General features: G+C 37.5%; 1 protein-coding gene across 2 annotated transcripts in view; it reads right to left on the reverse strand.

Moving 5' to 3' along the window:
* Window positions 1–21,645, reverse strand: part of MORC4 (MORC family CW-type zinc finger 4) — a 60,923-nt gene that overhangs the window by 34,610 nt on the left and 4,668 nt on the right. For both annotated transcript variants that reach the window (XM_025373326.1, XM_025373325.1), the window contains exons 3-9: window positions 18,303–18,435; window positions 11,034–11,251; window positions 10,151–10,298; window positions 6,058–6,190; window positions 5,608–5,736; window positions 2,807–2,926; window positions 1,313–1,413 (exon numbers count right to left, since the gene is read on the reverse strand). In XM_025373326.1, the coding sequence (XP_025229111.1) occupies window positions 1,313–1,413; window positions 2,807–2,926; window positions 5,608–5,736; window positions 6,058–6,190; window positions 10,151–10,298; window positions 11,034–11,251; window positions 18,303–18,435 (982 nt within the window). The remainder of the gene's footprint in view (window positions 1–1,312; window positions 1,414–2,806; window positions 2,927–5,607; window positions 5,737–6,057; window positions 6,191–10,150; window positions 10,299–11,033; window positions 11,252–18,302; window positions 18,436–21,645) is intronic.

A 21,645-nucleotide genomic window follows, 5' to 3' on the forward strand; every position in this document is an offset into this window, starting at 1 on the left:
ACTCGGATACTTTTGTCAAACTAATGTCATTCCTAAGCTTTCACTCCTAAGAGTCAAGTCCTGGCCAAAGATTTCCATTATGGGCCAGATTTATACTTAAATGACCATTTTACTTAGACTGAGGGCAGGTAGTTGTCATAACCACTGAGTAGCCCAAGTGACCATGAACCAATTACCATGAAATTAATTTTGAGTTGCCATTCAAATAGTTATCTCTCTCAAACAATAAACCTAAAATTCTTGCGGTTCCAGCCAAGTTAAGATACAAGACTTGACTTCATTAGAGTCTGGGCACAAAACAAAAGAGATTTCGGAAATTTCTTTTCTCCCACTCTAAGAAAAATATTTGCTACTGAGACTTCAAGGAAAATGACAGCAAATGTCCTCATGCCTTCTTTCTCCAGACTCCCAGAATACCCCTTATCCTTTTTTTGCGCTTACAGATACTTCCCTCTGCTTAGAATGTCCTTCCTCTACTGTACACCTAGAAAACTTTTCCTTCATGTTTAATCTCAAATATAATCTGCTTTGTGAAGCCTTCCCTAACTCCCTTAAGCATATTTAAAGTTCTCCCTGCTTTGCCCATATCCCCTATTAAACAATTATAAGTATTTAAGTTTCTTATTTGCATACATATTTGTTTATAGGTGTCGAAGAGTCTTATTTTTCGTCCTTAGTACCTGGCACATAGAAACTGTCTCATAATACTTAACGAATAAAACTCATTTCCCTCTCGACATTTTTAAAACAAACTATTCTAACCTGGCTTTAAAAACTCCTTTCTTTCTCTTCTAAAAATATCCCTACTGGTTCAGCCATAATGTCGAGTTCCTTTCAGAATCTTACCTGTTTGCTTGCCCTATTAAATCTAGATGCTTTAAAGAAAGCACGTCTTTCCTGCTGTTCCACCACTTTGCTCTAAATCTGTTCACTGGCTTCAAGAAAAATTTTTGGAACAAATTTCAATCTGCTTTTTTTTACCCAATGTGTTCCATAACTTCAGATCCATTCATCTGTTTCCATTAAGATCAATTCCAAAGCTTTTCATTTCCCCAGAAATCTTTTACCAAATTACTCCTATGCTCTTTGCATAATTTCTAAAGGTAAGGTTTATCTCAACAAGACTCCATATATCATTCAGCAAACTTTAATTTAAAATGAAATCATTTTATCTCTAATCTTGGAAAACAAATTTGAAGTAATTCTCAGTTAACTTATTTAGCAGGTTTTTAGAGATGATTTTAGAGGCTTTGGAGAATAGAATCACATCTGAACAAACTAACGGAAGCACCTCAGGTTGGGAGTGACTCACCGGTACTCCTTGGTATACTCAAAGTCTTGTTTGTTGTAGGCAGGTTTTAGGAAATTGCACTCAATGACTCCAATTACTCCTACACCTTCTCCACGAGTTGGCTTAGAAGAAAATATTAATTTCAACACTTACATTACTGTTGGCTGCCTGCAGGCATTTCCTTTTGATTCCAAACAATAATAGAAAGGTTACATAACGTTCATGAGCAAGAAAAGACCATCAAGATCTAGAGAAACACTTAGAATGTACATCAACAGACTGCAAGCATTAAACTGAACTAGAAATTCTGACAAATTCTAGGGCAGAGATTTTCAAAATATGATCCATAGATCACTAGGAGTCTTCTGCAATTAGTAGCCATCTCTACTTCACCCACACTACCTCAACTTTTATCTGCTTTATATTCCAGGACTACCATAAGACTGCATTTGAATAAAGAATTACCATGCTAAAAAACCAAGGTTATATACTACTGTTCTAAGGAACTGAAACAAATATTCATCTGAAAACAATTTTAGGGGTGCTATGTGATCCTATATTAAAATAAACAATTTTCCCACATACATAGGCCACCAAACAACTACTAAAGAGAGTCACACAGCAATTATTAATTACAAGTTGATGCAAGAGTTTCATAGATTTAAATCATATTCTAATTCTTTAACGGAAGAAACCGAGTAAAGGTGTAATTAGACTGGCACACAAACATGAGTTGTCTAAAGGTGCTATAACAAGGAAAAACAAAATAGGCTGAAAATGAGTTATCCTGGGCTTTATATAACTGTCTTACTATGATGAAGCAGTTCATCATTTTTGTGCTTTAGCAATCTTATCTGTAAAACAGGAATAAAAGGGATACTTGTAGACATTGCTACTTTAAATAATCATTAAGACATTAAAGATGATGGTAAAATTTGTATAAAGTGGTTTAAAAAATATTTTCACATAATTCATCCCATTTAAATCTCTCAACCCTGTAAGCTGCGAGGTAGGCAAAGCAGGTATGTTTATTATTGTTGTTTCCACTTTATAGGTCAGGAAATTGATCCTCAGATAAATTAAACAATTTATCCAAGGTTACACAGCTTGTAAATGGAAAATTCAGGACCCAAATCCTGGTCTTCAACCACCATATTTTATATGCCTTTCACTACGCCTTATTGTCTTCCCAAGAAAATGGAAAGAGTTACCTAAAACACAAATAAGCTGAGACACATGGTAAACTTGCTGGTATTCTCATTCTGCCTCTTAGTAACAGCTACTTAGAAAATGTATTCAGTAAAGTTGTTGGGTTGATTAACATCTGAAGAATGAGAGGTAGAAAGAGTTTTTCAACACAAGACAGCTCACTGGTAACACAATTCCAGGATCAGAATTCAAAAAGCATCATAAGATGGGAGTAAAAGCCATTAATGAGCCTATCCCCTTTGCAAATTTTAAATTCTCTTCCCACTCTTTTCAGCCTCCTATGACAAAGAAATATTAACCACTCACCTTCACCTGGCACCCCACCTTCTCAAAGGATTTTATGAGTCGGTTGTTATGATACATCATTATTCCAAACTGGTTACTATTCTTGCAAGAAAACCCAAAGGTGATTCTCACCTGCTTATTCTGAGAAGAACATTGTTAAGGAGACAACCATACCAGGGACTTCAACGATAAATTTTGCACCATATTATAGAAAAAACATCAAATACCAAGGGACATAAATTGGTACAACCTTTTGAGAGGGCATTTAAACACCTGTTGCAATTGCTTTGAGAATATTCTTAATATTCGACCAAGTAATTATCTTTTAAAGAATTTATCCCACAGAAACAGTCAGGGAGGCCCACAAAGGTTTAGGAATTACAGAGATTTTTCAATTTGTTATAAAAGCAGAAAAACAGAAATAATTTAAATGCTCAACAATAAAGAAATGATTAAATAAATGTTGATACAGCTACATGCAGCTCTTTTAAAATTATGCCCTTGAAATATGTGAGAATATCAGGAAATGCTCAGATTATAAAAACATCACACACACATGCACACACACCACACACACACCACACACATGCATAGAAAGACTGTAAGAAAAGATACCTAAATACTATCAGTGATTATAAAATTGACAAATAATCACAAAACATTTTTTAGCCCTTGCTAGTTGCTCAATTTGCTGCTAGGGCTCATAGGTTCTGATAAGAGCTGTAAATGGGCCAATACGAATCTGTAAAATTATATCCAATAAAGTAAATCTTCTTACCATACCAAACACAATGAAAGCAAAAGCAAAGGTAAAGAACAATGAATAGTCCTGTAGTGATACATCTCATGGGAAGAAGTTAACAAGCTTGGATAAATGAAATGAAGACAACTGATTATTACAAGTAAAATATGAATAATGATGAGTTTTTAACAGGTCCTACTTAATTTAAAAACTGAGGTAAGTAAGTGAGAAAGATAAAGGGGAGACAGAGAAACTGAGATTTTCATTAAAACAAATTCTAAGAAACCTTCATGTCTAAATGAGTCAAATGAAAATTTATTTTTGTCACTTATTCAAAAAATGATCTCCATGCCCCCTTTAAAAGACAAGCTACTTGCATCAACACCCTATAACAAATGGGTCACATATGACACAAAGACATTACTGTGCATAACACAGTAATGTTTGGCTCAGAATATATAATGTTCTGGACTCTAGCAGTTCACATAAAACCTCAAATAAGACCTATTCTAATGCAAAAACAAAACAAGACAAAACTCCTGCAAGCAAACAAACCAAAATCCTATGCCATAAAATTAACTTTGTAAAGATAAAGATTGTCAAATTTTTATTTCTGTTGTGCACTTTTAAAATTCCAAATTATGGACTGAGGGTACACTGGGGTAGGAGACTTGCCAAATTAGTGCAAGGAGACAGAACAAAGATGAAAGAAGTGGACTTTGATAATTGAGAAGTAAGTAAGTTAGTATCAATGATCTTGTTCCTCAGTGACCTTGGGGGAAATTTTATTAGGACTTTCATTTTACCCATGCCTAAAGTAAATCTGTTTAGTCTAAACTATAATATTGGAAGGTAATTTGGTTTAATGAGAAGGGAGTCTGAGAAGAGCTGAGGTAACATATAGAATGCATGCATAAAAGTTTCCCGGATAGAAACCCACAAAAGAAAAAAGCTAGAGACAGGTATGTGTTATATCCTAAAACAGTAGTTGGAAAGCACTTCTTTAGACTGGCTCTGTTAAACCTATGGTACTAATATCCTAGTCTACATATGGTGAGATTATAACTAATTCACCTATAGAAGCAAACAATGCTAGCTCTGGCTTTATTAAATTGATTTGTTTAGTGCTTTAAGAAAACATTCCTGGTAGCCAAGATATGTGTTTCCAAAAAGGAGAAAAAAGAGACCAACGATTTCTCATTTTTGGTCAGGGAAGGACAAAGCATGCTACATAATGCCTTTGATAAAGCAAATAGAGTGTGAGCATGTTTCTCAGGCCAAGAGTTGTGCTTAGTTACTAGAAAATAAATTAAAAGGACAATTTTTCATAACCTTGCAAGTTTTCAGCCTTTCAAAAACATTTTCTGCCCCAAAAGCCATCAACGAAGTTGTACCTAATATCCACAGTTCATCTTCAGATTTTTTTCTAGTCTCTGAAATCCATTCTCGATGCAATGCGGGGGAGAGGTAGAAGTAAAAAGCAATGGCTCCTCTGAGTGGCTACCATTATGAGAAGTACCAGGAATTTATGTCAAACCTAAGAAGATTTATTTTACTCTAGAAAATCAACTTTTAATTTCCACTTTCCTAACTTCAACCAATGTAAGTCTGGACCTGTTACAATAAAAAATTGCAGTGTATCTACAAGATTAAGAAGTTCTAGTCAGTATTTTGCTTATTTCAGTAAATTTAATATATATCAAAATCCCAGTACAAACCAAATGATGTGTATTATTCCTTACAGTAGAGATTCTCAAACCTGGCTGCTCATTAGAATCAGCTGAGGATTTTAAAATAATAAATATTTATTTTTTTAAAAAAAGGTTTCAGACACTACTGAACCAGAATCTCCAGTCTCAAGATTCTATTATTTCAACAGTTTCCAGGTGATTTCTGATAAAAATGGTACATAGATTGGCATTTAAGAAAGACTTCCTCAGAGTACACTATAATAGAATGTGTACTATGACATATGTTTTTGAATTGGAAAGGGAAAGTTTTTGTTTTTCTGTGTCAACCTGAAAACTTAATCCTGAAATAAAGAGGTCAACTTCATGTAGTGGTATAGTTGTAAGGATACTGTGAAGGTAGGTTTATATGTATCATATTCTACATTGGCCAGGCTCTTGGCAATCATCTGGGTAGTCACCTTCTTTTGACGCAGAAAAATTTTCATCCGTGGCTTCATGTATAGAATACCACAAAATGCCTGTGGAATAGAATGGTGAAGGGAAAGTTATGTGATATTGCCAATTCTGCTGACATCCCCATAAAACACTGCTATCACCTGATTCTATGCTGGGCAAAGATTTGGCTCCATTTCTATACCTTCTTACACTATGTAAACTACCACACTAAAGTACTGTTGACTATATTATCTAAACTGTCTCAACTGAGACAATAAAAAGGAATACTAGCACATGGCTGGAGGGTTGTCATCTTTGAATAACTAAAAGAAGATCTTGTTCTATAATATTTTCAGGTTATAGGAAATCTTACCTCTCATTGTTGAAAAACCATTCTTACTTACCCTTAAAGAATATTCTGTTTCTGGCAGCTCAGAGGTAATACCGCCAGTCATTTTTTCTTCTGTGTCAAAGTCTGATACCAGGATGTCATATTGATCTGTATCAAAGTCCAACTCAGATTTTCCATTTTTATTTCTGGGGAAAACAGACAAGTACCAATCTAACAAAAACTGGCTCCAAAGGACAAAAAATGCACTAGGAACCCAAAAGAAAAAAAACAATATGAGCCAAAACTCAGGTATCTGTTTCTTTCCCTGACTACCAGTGCAAAGGAACTACAAACCACTTGGGTGGAGGATCATATGATACTTAAGGGTATTCCCATTCTAAACAAATCTACTTTTTCATAGAGGTGATGATGCCACATTCCTAAGAAAAAAAGAACGTGGAATGTCTATGATCTGATAAATCAAATGGATGTCAGCTATCTTCAAAGTGGGATCTTAAAATAGACACAAGCTTTCTAGGTATTGTTAGTAAGTCACTCAACATCATTTTCCCCAACTGAATGAACAGATGAATCAAAACCCACTTCTACCAACTTCAAACAAAAAAGATACTAACATCTCCCCAGATCTAATCCTATTTCTTAAAAGGAAAAAAGATTGTTATAAAAGCAGCATATATTTACTAGTCCTCTAGGATACCATTTATAGAATTATCATTTAAATATAATGGTACTAACATTCCTTTCATAAGGAACTTTCTTCTTCCCATAATCTTTTTGGGACACTTGGTTTTGATCCATTCCAAGACCCTGAGCTATATGACTAACCACCGCCAGGGAAAAAAGGTTAAGACCCATCTTAATCCTTGAAAAAAACTCAAATGACAGGTTTTAGAGAAAACATATATATCAGAACAGTAGTTCCCAAAATTTATTCTGTGCAACAGTAATCTCATAAGATACTCTTAAAAAGTACATAAAATAAAATACATAAAATACATAAAAGTTCTAAGATCAAAAAAATTGAGAAATAATTCTTAGCCCTCAGAGTCACCTTGAGCTCTAGTGATAACTCTGCTTCATACTTCAGGCTCTGTAAGCTCAGAGCTGCTGTGTTGAAATTGTAGCTCCTTTTATAGGGCTGCACCAGAGCCATTATGGTCTGTCTGCATCATGTCCATGTCAATGTATGATAGCATATTATGGATTTTCCAGGATAATTCTGATTCTCACTACTCCACCCGACCCCAAGGCATATGCCCTGAGGAGATGCTATCTTCCTTGTCCCTCACCTTCCCCATCTAAGGAAAAAAGGTCTGTAGAAACATTTTCGTTAGAGACAGGGTCTTGCTCTGTTGCCCAGGCTGGAGTGCAGTGGCATGATCATAGCTCACCATGGCCTCCAACTTCTGGGTTCAAGCAATTCTCCCATGTTGTTCTCCCAAAGGTCTGGGTTTAGAGGTGTGAGCCACCACCCAACCTAAAGAAACACTTTTTCAAAATTGATTGGGAAACACTGCATAGTGTATAGCTCTTTTACATATTTTCAACATACATTAGTATATTAAAGTACTCCAGGACTCTCAGAAGTCCTACAATAAAGCAACACAGTAAACCTTAAGTCAGCTTTTCCCAAATTTATTTGACCATGTAATCCTTTATTTATACAGGTTGAGTATCCCTTAACTGAAATGTTTGGGACCAGAAGTGTTTTGGATCCTTTTGGATTTTGAAATATTTGCATTATACTTACTGGTTGAGCACTCCTAATCTAAAAATCCAAAATCCGAAATGTTCCAATGATCATTTCCTTTGAGTTGTCATGTCTGTGCTCAAAATGTTTTAGATTTTGCAGCATTTCAGATTTTAGATTTTTGGATTAGGGAAAGTCAACCTGTATAGCACCTAGTACCATATACATAACTGGGAAAAGACATAAAAAGAAAAAGTTCTGTTTAAGATATGTAAATCACTGTAATACCTCAAAAAATTCTTTGTAATACCAACTATATTACTTGAGGTTTTCTCAGTAGGACACAGCGAGGATCTAAATTACCAATGTGTGAGTCACACTTCTTTTAATTGTTAAGTACAGTACTCTCTATATAAACCAGCACTGTTTTTATTTGTTCTACCCAGGTAAATGAGACAAAATACTTCACCTAAGGAGAAAAGGATGAAGAAATGTATCTGATAATCTTTTCTATTAGGCATATCAGTAATACCTCTATTTTATATTAAAGGTTTTTAGGGTTATTTTTTAGTGTTTAGGTGTTAATCCATTCTTTTTTCTTTTTTTTTTTTTTTTTTTTTGAGATGGAGTCTTGCTCTGTTGCCCAGGCTGGAGTGCAGTGGCGCCATCTCCACTCACTGCAAGCTCTGCCTCCCGGGTTTATGACATTCTCCTGCCTCAGCCTCCTGAGTAGCTGGGACTACAGGCGCCCGCCACCACGCCCGGCTAGTTCTTTGTATTTTTTTAGTAGAGACGGTGTTTCACCATGTTAGCCAGGATGGTCTCGATCTCCTGACCTCGTGATCTGCCCATCTCAGCCTCCCAAAGTGCTGGGATTACAGGCTTGAGCCATAATCCGATTCTTAAATGTATTCCATTAGACATGCTAAGATTAAAAAAATGAAATACCATAAAGTATTTCTAGATTGTTTTATTAGTTTTGAAGACATGATCTTAACCTAGTCTCATTATAGTTCATATTTATCTGCTTCAAAGATGTTTTTCTACTTTTTTTTTTTTTTTTTTTTTAAGAGACAGGGTCTCACTTTGTTGCCCAGGCTGGTTTCAAATTCCTGGCCTCAAGTGATCCTCCTGCCTTGGCCTCCCAAAGTACTGGAATTACAGGTGTGAGCCACCATGCCTGGCCAGATTTTTCTACTTCTAATCCAGCTACTGTGAAAGCACTAATATAGAAGTTGTTATTTTTTTAAAGATCTTACTGTATTTTGTTTGCTCTAATTTTTCTTTCTCATGCTTCATTGTCATTGTCTAATAAGTAAAATAACTATCAATTACCAAACATAAAAAAATGCCTATTGGCCAGGCATGGTGTCTCACTCCAGTAATAGAGGCTGGGGTGGGTGGATCACTTGAGGTCAGGAGTACAAGATCAGCCTGGACAACATGGCAAAACCCCGTCTCTACAAAAAATACAAAAATTAGCCAGACGTGGTGGCACACACCTGTAATCCCAGCTACTCGAGAGGCTGAGGCACAAGAATCACTTGAACCCAGAAGGTGAAGGTTACAGTGAACCAAGTTTCCACCACTGCACTCCAGCCTGGGCAAGAGAGACTCTGTCTCATTTAAAAAAAAAAAAAAAAAAAAAAAGTGCCCATGAATATGAAATAGATATTTATAAAGGATTCTGAGGAGCTTAGAATATGCTAAACTGTCCTAATTATCTGTGGCAATAGCCTCAGGATATGTGTGTTTCCACCTTAAACATACCACATTTTACCAACAAGAACCACTATCTCAAACAGAACTGTTTTCCTTTTTCTTTTCTTTTTTTTTTTTTTGAGACGGAGTCTCACTCTGTTGCCAAGCTGGAGTGCAGTGGCGTGATCTCGGCTCACTGCAACTTCCAACTCCTGGGTTCAAGTGATTCTCCTGCCTCAACCTCCCAAGTAGCTGGGACTACAGGGGTGCACAACCACGCCCAGCTAATTTTTGTACTTTTTTTTTTTTTTTTTTAATAGAGACGGGGTTTCACCATGTTGGCCAGGATGGTCTCAGTCTCTCAACCTCGTGATCTGCCCACCTCAGCCTCCCAAAGTGCTGGGATTACAAGCATGAGCCACTGCACCCAGCCAGAACTCTTGTTTTTCTAAGACGAAGTTACATAAAAGTATGCAATGAGATATAAATACGTATCAAAATTTATCTATTTTGCTTCTCTAAAAAGAGTTATTAAAATATGCTAGGCCAAGTGCAGTGGCTCACACTTGTAATCCCAATAATTTGGGAGGCTAAGGAGGGAATATCGCTTGAAGCCAGGTGTTCGAGACTAGCCTGGGCAACATAAATGAGACCCTGTCTTTCTATAAAAATTTTGAAAGTTAAAATTAAATAAAAATGTGTTTCATCATACTACCTTTGTTTATTAGAAGCTATCACCTTCGTAATACTATACCTGCGGATGTTCCAAATGAGAACACGAGTGCCTTTTTTGCCTGGGATGGCATCAAACTGGGCCAGCAGGTCATTTTCACTGTTGAAAATGGAATAGTTCAAGATGGCTTCTAGGCTGGGCAATGAATCCTCGGTAATAATCATTTTTTGTAAAATCAAATATAGTCAAAGAAAAAAATAATATCTTAGGATGCTATTGAGAAGGAAGATCTGCCCTTTGGGTTGCATATTTAGACAAAACTACAGACATAAAGCATGCATATTACTGCTATAGAAAGAAGAAAGGTGAAAAATGGAGAAAAGTTATAGAGACAAGCTCCAAAATCAGTTGCCCATGCAGAATACAGCTTCAAAGATATAATGTAAACAAAGTCTTATATTTAAAAGCAAAGATCAAAGGCTTAAATTTTTAACTTCTTTGGAAGCAATAAGTTAAAACCTTATTGCTATACTGTTCCAGTCAAGACAACCAGGTGTCTAACAGAAGTAACAGCTGTGCAGATATAGGGAAATGACTATTCTGCTATTATATAAGCTGATAAACAGTATATTTCTAGGCGTATCAATACAAATGTAGCTATCCTTTGGAGGGGGGAAAAAAGGCAGGCCCCGGGAGCTTTACCATGGGGTGGTGGTAGAGCAGACACATACTATATAGATCAAACTGTGTAACAATGAAAATTTCAATACAGCAAAAACATTTCTAAGCTTCTGTCAATGGTCTTATTTTTTAAATATTTAATACAGAAAAATCCCAGTTAAATTTAAGACATTTGAATACCTCTTTTAAAACTTCTAGTTGGATTTGACCTGAAGAGGTTCCTATCAAAACACTCAGATTAGACTAATTTTTAACCAACATTCTCCATTTCCAGAAAGGATATTGTTTTGCTGGTTGAATGGAACAATTGGTACAATAACTGCCTGGGCCTGGACACATTCCAGATAGGTCTGTGATAGAAGTCCAACAGTGAGAGTACCCCCATTCTTGGTGAAGACAAGGGCGTCCTTTCCTAGCCGCATGGAGCCTGACTTGAAACCATTACCAAAGACCCCAATGGGACACTGGCTCTTCTTTATTACTTTATCTGTAAAGCCAAAGCTGCAATTACAGAAGAAAAAACAAATCAGAAAAAAAGAAATCAGAATGGTAAAAAGCATCCTAAGATAGGTGACAGGCAGAATATTTGGCCTACAAATAAATAACACTTGTAAAAAGTCCCTCCTTTTTTATTCCTTTTGGTATTTATGGGCAAAACTATTAGGTTAAAAACACAGGAAATTACTATGGGGTAATGGGATTAATTTTTCTGTGTGGTTTGTGTGTACATAAATAGTTCCATTACGTTAGAGTCACACTTTATAAAAGTAAAAAAGGGCCCCTTTCCACCAGCTAACATAGCTGGAAAAGGCTTGGGAAGCTGCCTTTCCTGTCTAGATAAAACAGCTCTGATTGCTGTAGAAGCAAAGTTAGGGTAAGGTGAAAAGGGTAGTTATCTAGAGAGGGTAACAAAAGTTTCAGATATTGTCATTGGTCAGAGGTACTAGATTAGGCATCTCCTAACCTGTTTATATCATCCTCTAGAAATCTGAAAGTCAGGGATCATATATCTTGACAATTTCAACTCTCCACTCAAAGGATAATCCTTCCAATTCTTAGTCTCTGTTCCATCTGCTGGGACAGTTCATTGGAATGTGGCCAAAGGATAAAAATAGGTAGTTCTGCCTCTGAATATCAGCAAACAGCTGCAGTATAAAGTCTCTCTTGCTCTATTAAGGACCTTTCACTTAGGCACCTCAACAATCTCTGTAGTCCATTTTGATCAGCTTAATCTGGAAGCCAGAACCTTTCCCTTTCTTGTATTTTCCATTCAGGTACACACCAAAATAACAGAACTTTAAAAACTAAAAATTAAATGATTACATATCTTCCCTCATCATCAATAAAACTAATTGTAAGGATTGTTTCTCAGGATGAGAAGGAGAAATGAATAGAGTTTGGTGAATGAGTACAAAACTTATAGTTAGACAGAAGAAAAAAGTTCTAATGTTCCATAGCCCAGGGTGACTATAATTAGCAATAATACATCATATATTTCAAAGTAGCTAGAAAAGAGGACTTCCAATGTCACCAACATATAAATTCTCAAGGTGATGGAAACCCCAAACACCCTCACTTGATCACTGCACATTCTATGCATGTATAAAGTATTCACATGTACCCCATAAATATGTAAAATATTAGGTATCAATGAAAGAAAAAAAAGTCATACTAAAAAGGATTGTTTCTCTCCAGACTGACTAATTTTACAATGTTGTGCACTACCATTCATTCAATAAATATTTAAACTAAGCACCTACGATGTGCCATGCATTGGGCTAAGCACTAGAGACAATTGTTAATAAAAGAGACATGATTTTTGCCTTCAGAGTTTATAATCTAAGGAAGGACTTCATATATTACAGATTAGGTGCTTCTCAACATCAATAAAATAGATACTCTGAGCAGACCATGACTGAGCAGGCTGATCTTTAACAATTTTACTCTTTTGAGCATGGAGAGCTGAGGTATCTGATTTCTACTTCCTGAAGGCTATGGTTTTGTGTTTACTCACTAGGAAAGGGAACCACCTTTTAATTTGCTATTTCAAAGCATTATACAGTAATACCATATGTCCTCCTAGAGTAAACACTTTATAGGAGCTGTGTGTATCGCACAAATAAATCTAGTGACAGAAAAAGGTAATTTCCACGGCAGCAGTCTGTTGGAAAAAAAAAAAGAATATTCAGTCTGTGTTGCCTATGGGCCTTAGTATTCCAGGATATAGACTTGTAATAGTAAGATTCAGGCATTCCCATTCTTCTTGTGGAAGAATTTGCTTTTTTAAAAAAAAAAAAAAAAGTTTGTTATGAGGATTAAATTATATACTGTATGCAAAATACATTAAGTATAAAGTAGTATTCAAACATTAATTTTAAACTAACTCTAGAAGTCATTCTGATAGTTGTCATGTGCTATCCCCTACTCCTACTTCAGACCTAAGATCACATCTAAAACTCAGGGCTCTTCATAAATAGTAATCTTACACACCACTTCAAATGAATTTGTATGGTTAACCGGACTTTAACTTTCTCTTCTACCACAAAAGCTTCAATTAGGTGATCAAGGGGAAGTGGTAAAAATAGGGAGATTACAACTCCCTTAATTTTTTAGCCTCTTCCACCATCTATCACCTCTTTTTCCCTTTGAAAGTATAAACCCTCACTGTGTTAATTTGGGGAGACCAAATGATGATACAAGGTTGAGAAGATAACCAGTAGCGTGAGGCTAGAACCAGAATGGAAAAGGATAAGAAAAATGAGAAGAGAGGAGCTGTAAACTCTGGATTTTTGTTGTTGTTACTGTGTTTCACTTAACTCTTCCTGTGTGCTCTTTTATTCCACCTAAGTTCTCATGTTAGGCATTCCATTTAAATGTAAACTGGCAGAATGAATGCCAGGTACCAATCAAATAACTACCTAATACAAAAGCCCTCACCACACATAATAGAATTGTAGGAATGAATATGATAGTTTGCTATAGCTCAGTAATATTTTCCACAGAGCTAACTTGGCTCAGGTGGTTTCTATTTGCTAAGTCAGTCCTGCTGTATCCTCTCATGTAAGAGACAACACTGTTTACACATCAAGGTGGCTTGGATACCAGCACTTTTAGTGGAATTCAAAACTACAGTAGCTTGCTCTGGAGTATCTTAAAATGTCAAGAATCCAGAATCCAGAGAGGTAAATTTAAATTGGGACTCTGCAATGACACGTGTTTACCTATGTAACGAATCCTCACGTGTACCTCCAAACCAAATACAAAAGTTAAGAAAAATAATAGATAAATAAATAAATAAATAAATAAGGACTCTGACCAATGAAACAAACCTTGGCAAAATCCATGGGCGCACAAAGGCAGGCACTGCTATTTCCTAGGTATTTTTGTGATTTAATATGTAATATAAAAGAATGAAAGCGTGCTAAGCAGACTGTTATTCTCCAGCTATTGTTTTAGAAGAATACACCTGCTAGGAAGTGCACTTCTGAGCACAGGTAGCAAATACCCTCTGTGGTTCTGTGGCTGTTTTTAGTCTTTGAACTTTGAAAGCGGTTTCTCACCTTGCTTGAAAAAGGCAGCTGAATATACAGACTAACTGATTCATACACTAGCCCCAGAAGGTAAAGATAATTAGTTGTGGACCTTAAAGGAATTTAATAATAGGTTTTTCCTTTTTAATTTGATTTTCATGAAATTCTATGTTTATGGAAGAAACTGTTGCTACAGTTACACAACTATTTTATCAGTCTGAAAACAGAATTGCATAAAAAGTTGGAAAGTGTGGACAGGGTAACAACAAATGTTAGAGGTCAAATAGAACTTCTGTAGGCTTAATAAATTTGCATAATTACTTCTATTATTTTTTCCAAATACAAAAGTAATTTGCCTTCAAATAAAAAACAGCGCCAGGCGCGGTGGCTCACACCTGTAATCCCAGCACTTTGGGAGGCCGAGGCGGGTGGATCACTTCAGGTCAGGAGTTTGAGACCAGCTGACCAACATGGTGAAACCCTGTCTCTACTAAATATACAAAATTAGCCGGGCATGGCGGCGCATGCCTATAATCCCAGCTACTTGGGAGGCTGAAGCAGGAGAATCACTTGAATCCGGGAGGCAGAGGTTGCAGTGAGCCAAGATCGCACCATTGCACTTCAGCCTGGGCAACAAGAGTGAAACTCCTTTAAAAACAAACAAACAAAAAAAAACAGAATCCTTCCGGCTAGGCATGGTGGCTCATGTCTGTAATCCCAGCATTTTGGGAGGCCGAGGTGGGACCATTCTAGCTGCCAACATGGTAAAACCCCGTCTCTACTAAAAATGCAAAAATTAGCTGGGCGTGGTGGCACGCACCTGTAATCCCAGCTACTCGGGAGGCTGAGGCAGGAGAATTGCTTGAACCCAGGAGGTGGAGGTTGCAGTGAGCCGAGATCACGCCACTGTACTCCAGCCTGGCGACAGAGCAAAACTCCATCCAAAAAAAAAAATGTAGAATCCTTCGCTAGAAGTTAGGATTGGACTAAATAATCTTTTTTTTTTTTTTTTTTTTAATTTTTATTTATTTTTGAGACAAGGTCTTCCTCTGTTGCCCAGGCTGGATTACAATGGCACAGTCTCAGCTCACTGCAACCTCCGCCTCCTGGGTTCAAGTGATCTTCCCACCTCAGCTTTCTGAGTAGCAGGGACTGCAGATGCATGCCAAAATGTTCAGCTAATTTTTGTATTTTTTTTGTAAGAAGGGGGTCCCCCTGTGTTGCCCAGGCAGGTATCAAACTCCTGGACTCAGGCGATCTGCCTGCCTTGGCCTTTGGAAGTGCTAGAATTATAGACATGATCCACCATGCTTGGACTTAAATGATCTCTTTTAAATAAATGGTATCTTCACCAGGCGTGGAGGCTCATGCCTGTAATCTCAGCCCTTTGGGAGGCCAAGGCGGGCTGATCACTTCGGGTCAGGAGTTCGAGACCAGCCTGGCCAACATGGTGAAACACTGTCTCTACTAAAAATGCAAAAATTAGCTAGGTGTGGTTGTACCTGCCTATAATCCCAGCTACTTGGGAGGCTGAGGCAGGAGAGGTGTGTGAACCCAGGAGGTGGAGGTTGCAGTGAGCTAAGATCATGCCACTGCACTCCAGACTGGGGGACAAGAGTGAAACTCCGTCTCAAAAAAAATTTTTCTTAATTAAAAAAAAAGGTATCTTCTAGCTGATTCAAATTTGTTTCAAGATACAATCACAAATAAACAAACTTGAATCAGCTAGAAGATACCTGAGATTATTTTTTAAATAGGAGGAACAATTGCCCAGCTCAAATTGGTGGGAAACATATTTGGTATGATAGGGAAAATTCTACAGCTAAGAAAGTTTCTGCCTATTTTGCTCCTTGGGGAGGGAACAAAAAATTTGAATGGGCGATACTCATCCTTCATATTTCAATTCAAATGTCATTTCTTCAGGGGAGCCTTTTTTAACTCTCTAGACTAGATCAGATCCCTGTTATATGCTCTCAAAGAAACTGTGCTCTACCTTCATAGCACTTACCACTGGGTGGAATAGCCTATTTAGTTATATTACTAGTCAATGTTGTTCTTTCTCACTAAGCTGTCAGCCAAGAATCATGTCTGTCTGGTTCACCACTTTATCTCCAGTGCCTTGCACACAGGTGCTCAATAAAAATTTGTTGAATGAATGAATGAATGAATCTGGAACAAAAATTGTGGCAATTATTTTGAAACCATTCTTCTCCTCCTTTCTACCTTATAACTCTAACCAAGTTTCACAGATGTAGTCCCACAGACAAAATGGAAGAAGATCAGATTTGCTGGGCCCACTACTCAACACCCATGTCAATGGGATAAGGTATGATGGGACGGAATCATTAATAAGATAAGCAATTTTGGATGGGTGTGGTGGTTCACGCCTGTGATCCCAGCACTTTGGGAGGCTGAGGCGGGTGAATCACTTGAGGTCAGGAGCTCAAGACCAGCCTGGACAACATGGCAAAACCCTGTCTCTACTAAAAATACAAAATTATTAGCCGGGCATGGTGGCACACACCTATAATCCCAGCTACTCGGGAGGCTGTCGTATGAGAATCATTTGAACCCAGGAGGCTGGGGTTGCAGTGAGCTGAGATCACGCCACGGCACTCCAGCCTGGGTGATGGAGTAAGATTGTCTCAAAAAATAAGAAGACAAGTAATTTTAGGGGGGAAAAAAACAACTAGTACATACAGAACTGAATATATAAATGCTTTGGTTCCATCCCATCTAAAATTGTATTTTTCTTAATATATAATAAGAAAATATATATATATGTTAATAAGAAGAAGAAAATATATATATTCTTAATATATAATATTAGCTTCAGGATATAAAACTGGTATTATAAGTTGAAGGATTGAGCCAACTCTCTACCTTCACTAACATACTGGTCACAATTCTTGTTTCACTTTTAGAGGTTTTCCTCAAATAGTCTTCTAATTAGGAGGGTCTGAGAAACAAGGTATACAGACTGCTGAGTGGTAAAACGCAACCACTTACTTTGCCCAAATTTCATGTCTGTTTCTTTGATGGATCAAAGGGATTTCCCTACAAACAGAGTAATTCATTTAGAATACCTACAAGGGTAACTACAACCACATGAATTTATTTTCCATTTTTATAGTTCGGAGCCCTTTCCCTCCTCCACAGCACTCCTCCATTGTTACTCGTGCTTCACACACTCTAGTTCAGGAAGCCACAGGGAGAGTAATCAACCTCATCTGCTAAAAAGGAAAAGAGAAGGAAGGAGTTGAAGGAACACTCATCTTCCACTGAGTGATACGCAAAGATGATATAGTATAAATTTACGTTCTCAACTACAAATGTTTCAAAGTGATTAAATGAACTGAGAGTGGCAACAGAAATCTAGCACCAGGTTCAACAGTTAGAAAGGAGAATTTCCTAAGTTTGTGATTCTACTGCAAAACCTTTAAAGAATATGTGTCTGAATGTCTTCTATTTATCTTGCATGGGGTTTGATTATACCCAGGCACCTTCATGGTTCCAATCAATAAATCATTCCAACGCCAATACTTCTGATTTAAGAGTTTAGGTTAATATAAATTGGAGGTCTCGGACCATTGAAGGCCTCTGGGTCTTTATATTTGCTGTTCTCTTTGCATGAACTGTCATCCCTTGCTCCCTGCCCCTTTACCTGGTTAAACTGTACTCACCCTTAGATCTCAGCTTAAATATCATTTTGTCTAGGACACTTTTCCTAACCTCTGGGATCAGATTGGGTTCCCCTGATGACTCATCTCAAGCATTCTGTACCTTCTTATCATTATGCTTATAGCTGTTTATTACTTAATTGTCTAAATGGCCAGCTAGGTTGAAAGCTCTGTGAGGGCAGGACAGTATTTGTTTCATAATCAGTGTCCTGGCACATAAGAGATGCTTAATAAATATTTGTTGAATAAACAAAAGGAAAGCAAAATATTAATGAAAATTGTGAAGCCTTAAATAGGGTTCATAAGCTTAAGACAAGAAAAAGCCAATGAAGACATTTTTACCTGAGCATTCGGTGTAGTTTATGAGGTGTCATCCCACATCCATCATCGGTAAAGGTCAAACAAGATTTATTCTTGACCTCCTCAACATCTATAAAGACCGTCCTGGCAGATACATCTGGATCTACAGCATTATCTGCAAAAGGTAAAAATCTGTGATATTAGATCCCCTTTTCCAATATTGTATCAAAATCTCTAGTTCAGTGACTCCAAGACATAGAAAATGTCCTTTCTTTCCCTCATTTGGATGTTCGAGAAGGTATCAGGGAGCATTAATGGTAGTGCACTCACTAAATTACAGAGAACAAAAGAGATGATGGCAGATTGAGTTCTAAAGCTGATTTCCAGATTTCACATGAGCGATCTGCAATCTGCCTTTCCACTTCAAACTTCAGGGTCTTTGGAAAAAAGTATTAATAACTACTCCCATATAAAAAGCATTTTGCTCCATTTTTGTCTTATTACTTCTTCTTGCCTTTTAGCCCCTTTACTGTTTATATACACATACAGTAAAGAGTGGTTACAGAGAAAAGCTGAATGAGCAATTTTGGTAAAAGATGATGCATATTACACACATTACAGTTTATTTGTGATCATTTTATTTTCTTCTTTCTTACATCACCTCCTCTGTTAAAGAACACAGATAGTACTGCCATTCCTGTTTATAGCCTAAGAGGCACTGAAAGGGTTAGAGTTTAAAACCAAAAGCCTTAATTGCCTGCCTAGATCTCAGTGATGGTAGCAAGCATACTTAAAAGGAGTGATTTTTGCTTAGGTATTTTGTAATAGTTTTAAAGGCAAGGCTGTCCATCCTCTCAGGAAATGGAGAACATAGAATCAAAGTAGAAAAAATACATAGGTTCACGATTCCTCCTGATTTATGTCTTCACAATGAGTTAATTATTTAAGGCTCCAGGCCAGGCGTGGTGGCTCACGCCTGTAATCCTAGCACTTTGGGAGGCCAAGGCGGGCGGATCACAAGGTCCAGAGATCAAGACCATCCTGGCTAACACGGTGAAACCCCGTCTCTACTAAAAATACAAAAATTTAGCCAGGCATGGTGGCAGGAGCCTGTAGTCCCAGCTACTCGGGAGGCTGAGGCAGGAGAATGGCGTGAACCTGGGAGGTGGAGCTGGCAGTGAGCTGAGATCGCGCCACGGCACTCTAACCTGGGCAACAGAGCGAGACTTCATCTCAAACAAACAAACAAACAACAAAAAAAGACTCCAAAGACATCAAAAATTGCCATAGTCTAACAATTGTGTCACATTCACAACCCCAGGGGTGCCACTGTCTAGTTGCCACATGTTTTTACCACAGGTACCAGTTTACATAATTGTCAATCACCGACAAATGTGGCTCACTGGCCACAACTGAGGGGCAGTTTATACAATCTGTTGGATAGGTTCCTTAATCGTTCCTGTCTCTACTAAGCTCTTTGACCAAGACAGAGTCCTTGCCTTCCACTCTCTTCCCTTTCCCTGGTATCCTATACTGCTTTAGTGATACCAAAAAGCTAAGCTGAGACAGCCAGGTCAAGTCCTGGCCATATACTTGTTCCATTACCACTGATCAAATCATGTCATTTTTTCCCGGGAACACCCCTTACAATCAAGAGAAGTATTACAAATATGCAAAACACCCATTTTTTTAATAATACAATTAACAATATCAGTTACAGCCACTTGGATATGTGGAATGTTCATTAAATAAAACAAAATACAGATTAATTTCAAGGGCCACAATGGTATTGCCAGAGTCACTGATAAAACTGTCACTGACTGTAAGTGGAAAAAGTCTTAATAGCAGTAGGGCATCACCAATAGTCCCAGAAGGGGATTAAGAGGCCTGGTATAGTCAATCTTTTTTTTTTTTTTTTAATTCACAAGGCCCAAGGGAAAGTTTATTTCATATGAGTAGCAGCCACTTTTTTTGTTTTTATTATTTTTTTAATTCACATAATAGTTGTACATATTTATAGAATACAATGTGATGTTTTGATACACTTATACAATGTGTAATGATCAAATCAGGATAATTAGCATATTCATTACCTCAAACATTTATCACTTCTTTTGTTGGGAATATTCAAAATCTATTCTTCTAGCTATTTGAAAATATACAGTTAATTGTTATTAATTATAGCCATTCTACAGTGCTATAAAACACTAGAACTTATTTATTTTATCTTAGTTGTAATTCTGTAGTCATTAACCAACCTCTAGCTATACCCCCTCCCACCCTTCCCAGCCTTTATTAACTACTATTCCACTCTCTACTTCTAAGCTTATTGCAATAACCTCCTAACTACTTTTTTTTTTTTTTTTTTGAGGTAGAATCTGGCTCTGTCACCCAGGCTGGAGTGCAGTGGTGCAATCTCGGCTCACTGCAAGCTCCACCTCCCGGGTTCATGCCATTCTCCTGCCTCAGCCTCCCGAGTAGCTGGGACTACAGGTGCCCGCCACCATGCCTGGCTAATATTTTGTATTTTCAGTAGAGATGGGGTTTCACCGTGTTAGCCAGGATGGTCTTGATCTCCTGACTCCGTGATCCGCCTGCCTCGGCCTCCCAAAGTGCTGGGATTACAGACGTGAGCCACCGCGCCCGGCCCTAACTACTCTTATAAATCCATATATCTCCCTTTCAATTTTATACACTGCTGAAGATTAACTTTCCTGAAGCACAGCTCTGATCATAACATTCCTCTGCTCAGAAAACTTCAGGCTAAAAAGCCAAACACCGGAGCCTTCCAGTCAAAACCTGATCCCAGATGACCTTTTTAACCTCATTCCCTACTGGGTATTTCCAGTAAAAAGACCTGTGTTTGCATCCTACATCTGCTACTTAGTACTTTTTTAGTTTCCACATAGAAGTTAGAACATTCCACATAGTTTGCCTTCTGTGCCTGGCTTATTTCATTTAACATAATGTCCTTCAAGTTTATCCATGTTGCTCCAAATGACAATATTTCCTTCTTTTTATGGCTAAGCAGTATTCCATTGTGTCTATATACCACATTTTCTTTATCCATTCTTCTGTTGATGGATGATATAGTCAAGCTTTAAGGACCAGGTGGGGGGCCTAGGGCCCATATAATGTGGCAAGACAAGTGGGCTAAGTTTTGGCAGGAGTTACAAGTCTGTCATGTAATGGCGGCTTTATCAGAAATGTAGTTCTTTACTTTGTAAGAGGCAGCAGTATTTTTCTTTAACTGACTAAAGGATTCAGCATTACTTAGCTGCCTACACTGTTTCAAGAACCTTTACTCGGCAAGCAGGCCATGAATTGTGTTGGGACTGATCAGACACTCCTGCTGGCAGACAACCAAAGGCACTGTGACTGATGA

Source organism: Theropithecus gelada, chromosome X, assembly GCF_003255815.1.
Source record: "Theropithecus gelada isolate Dixy chromosome X, Tgel_1.0, whole genome shotgun sequence".
Classification (NCBI taxonomy): domain Eukaryota; kingdom Metazoa; phylum Chordata; class Mammalia; order Primates; family Cercopithecidae; genus Theropithecus; species Theropithecus gelada.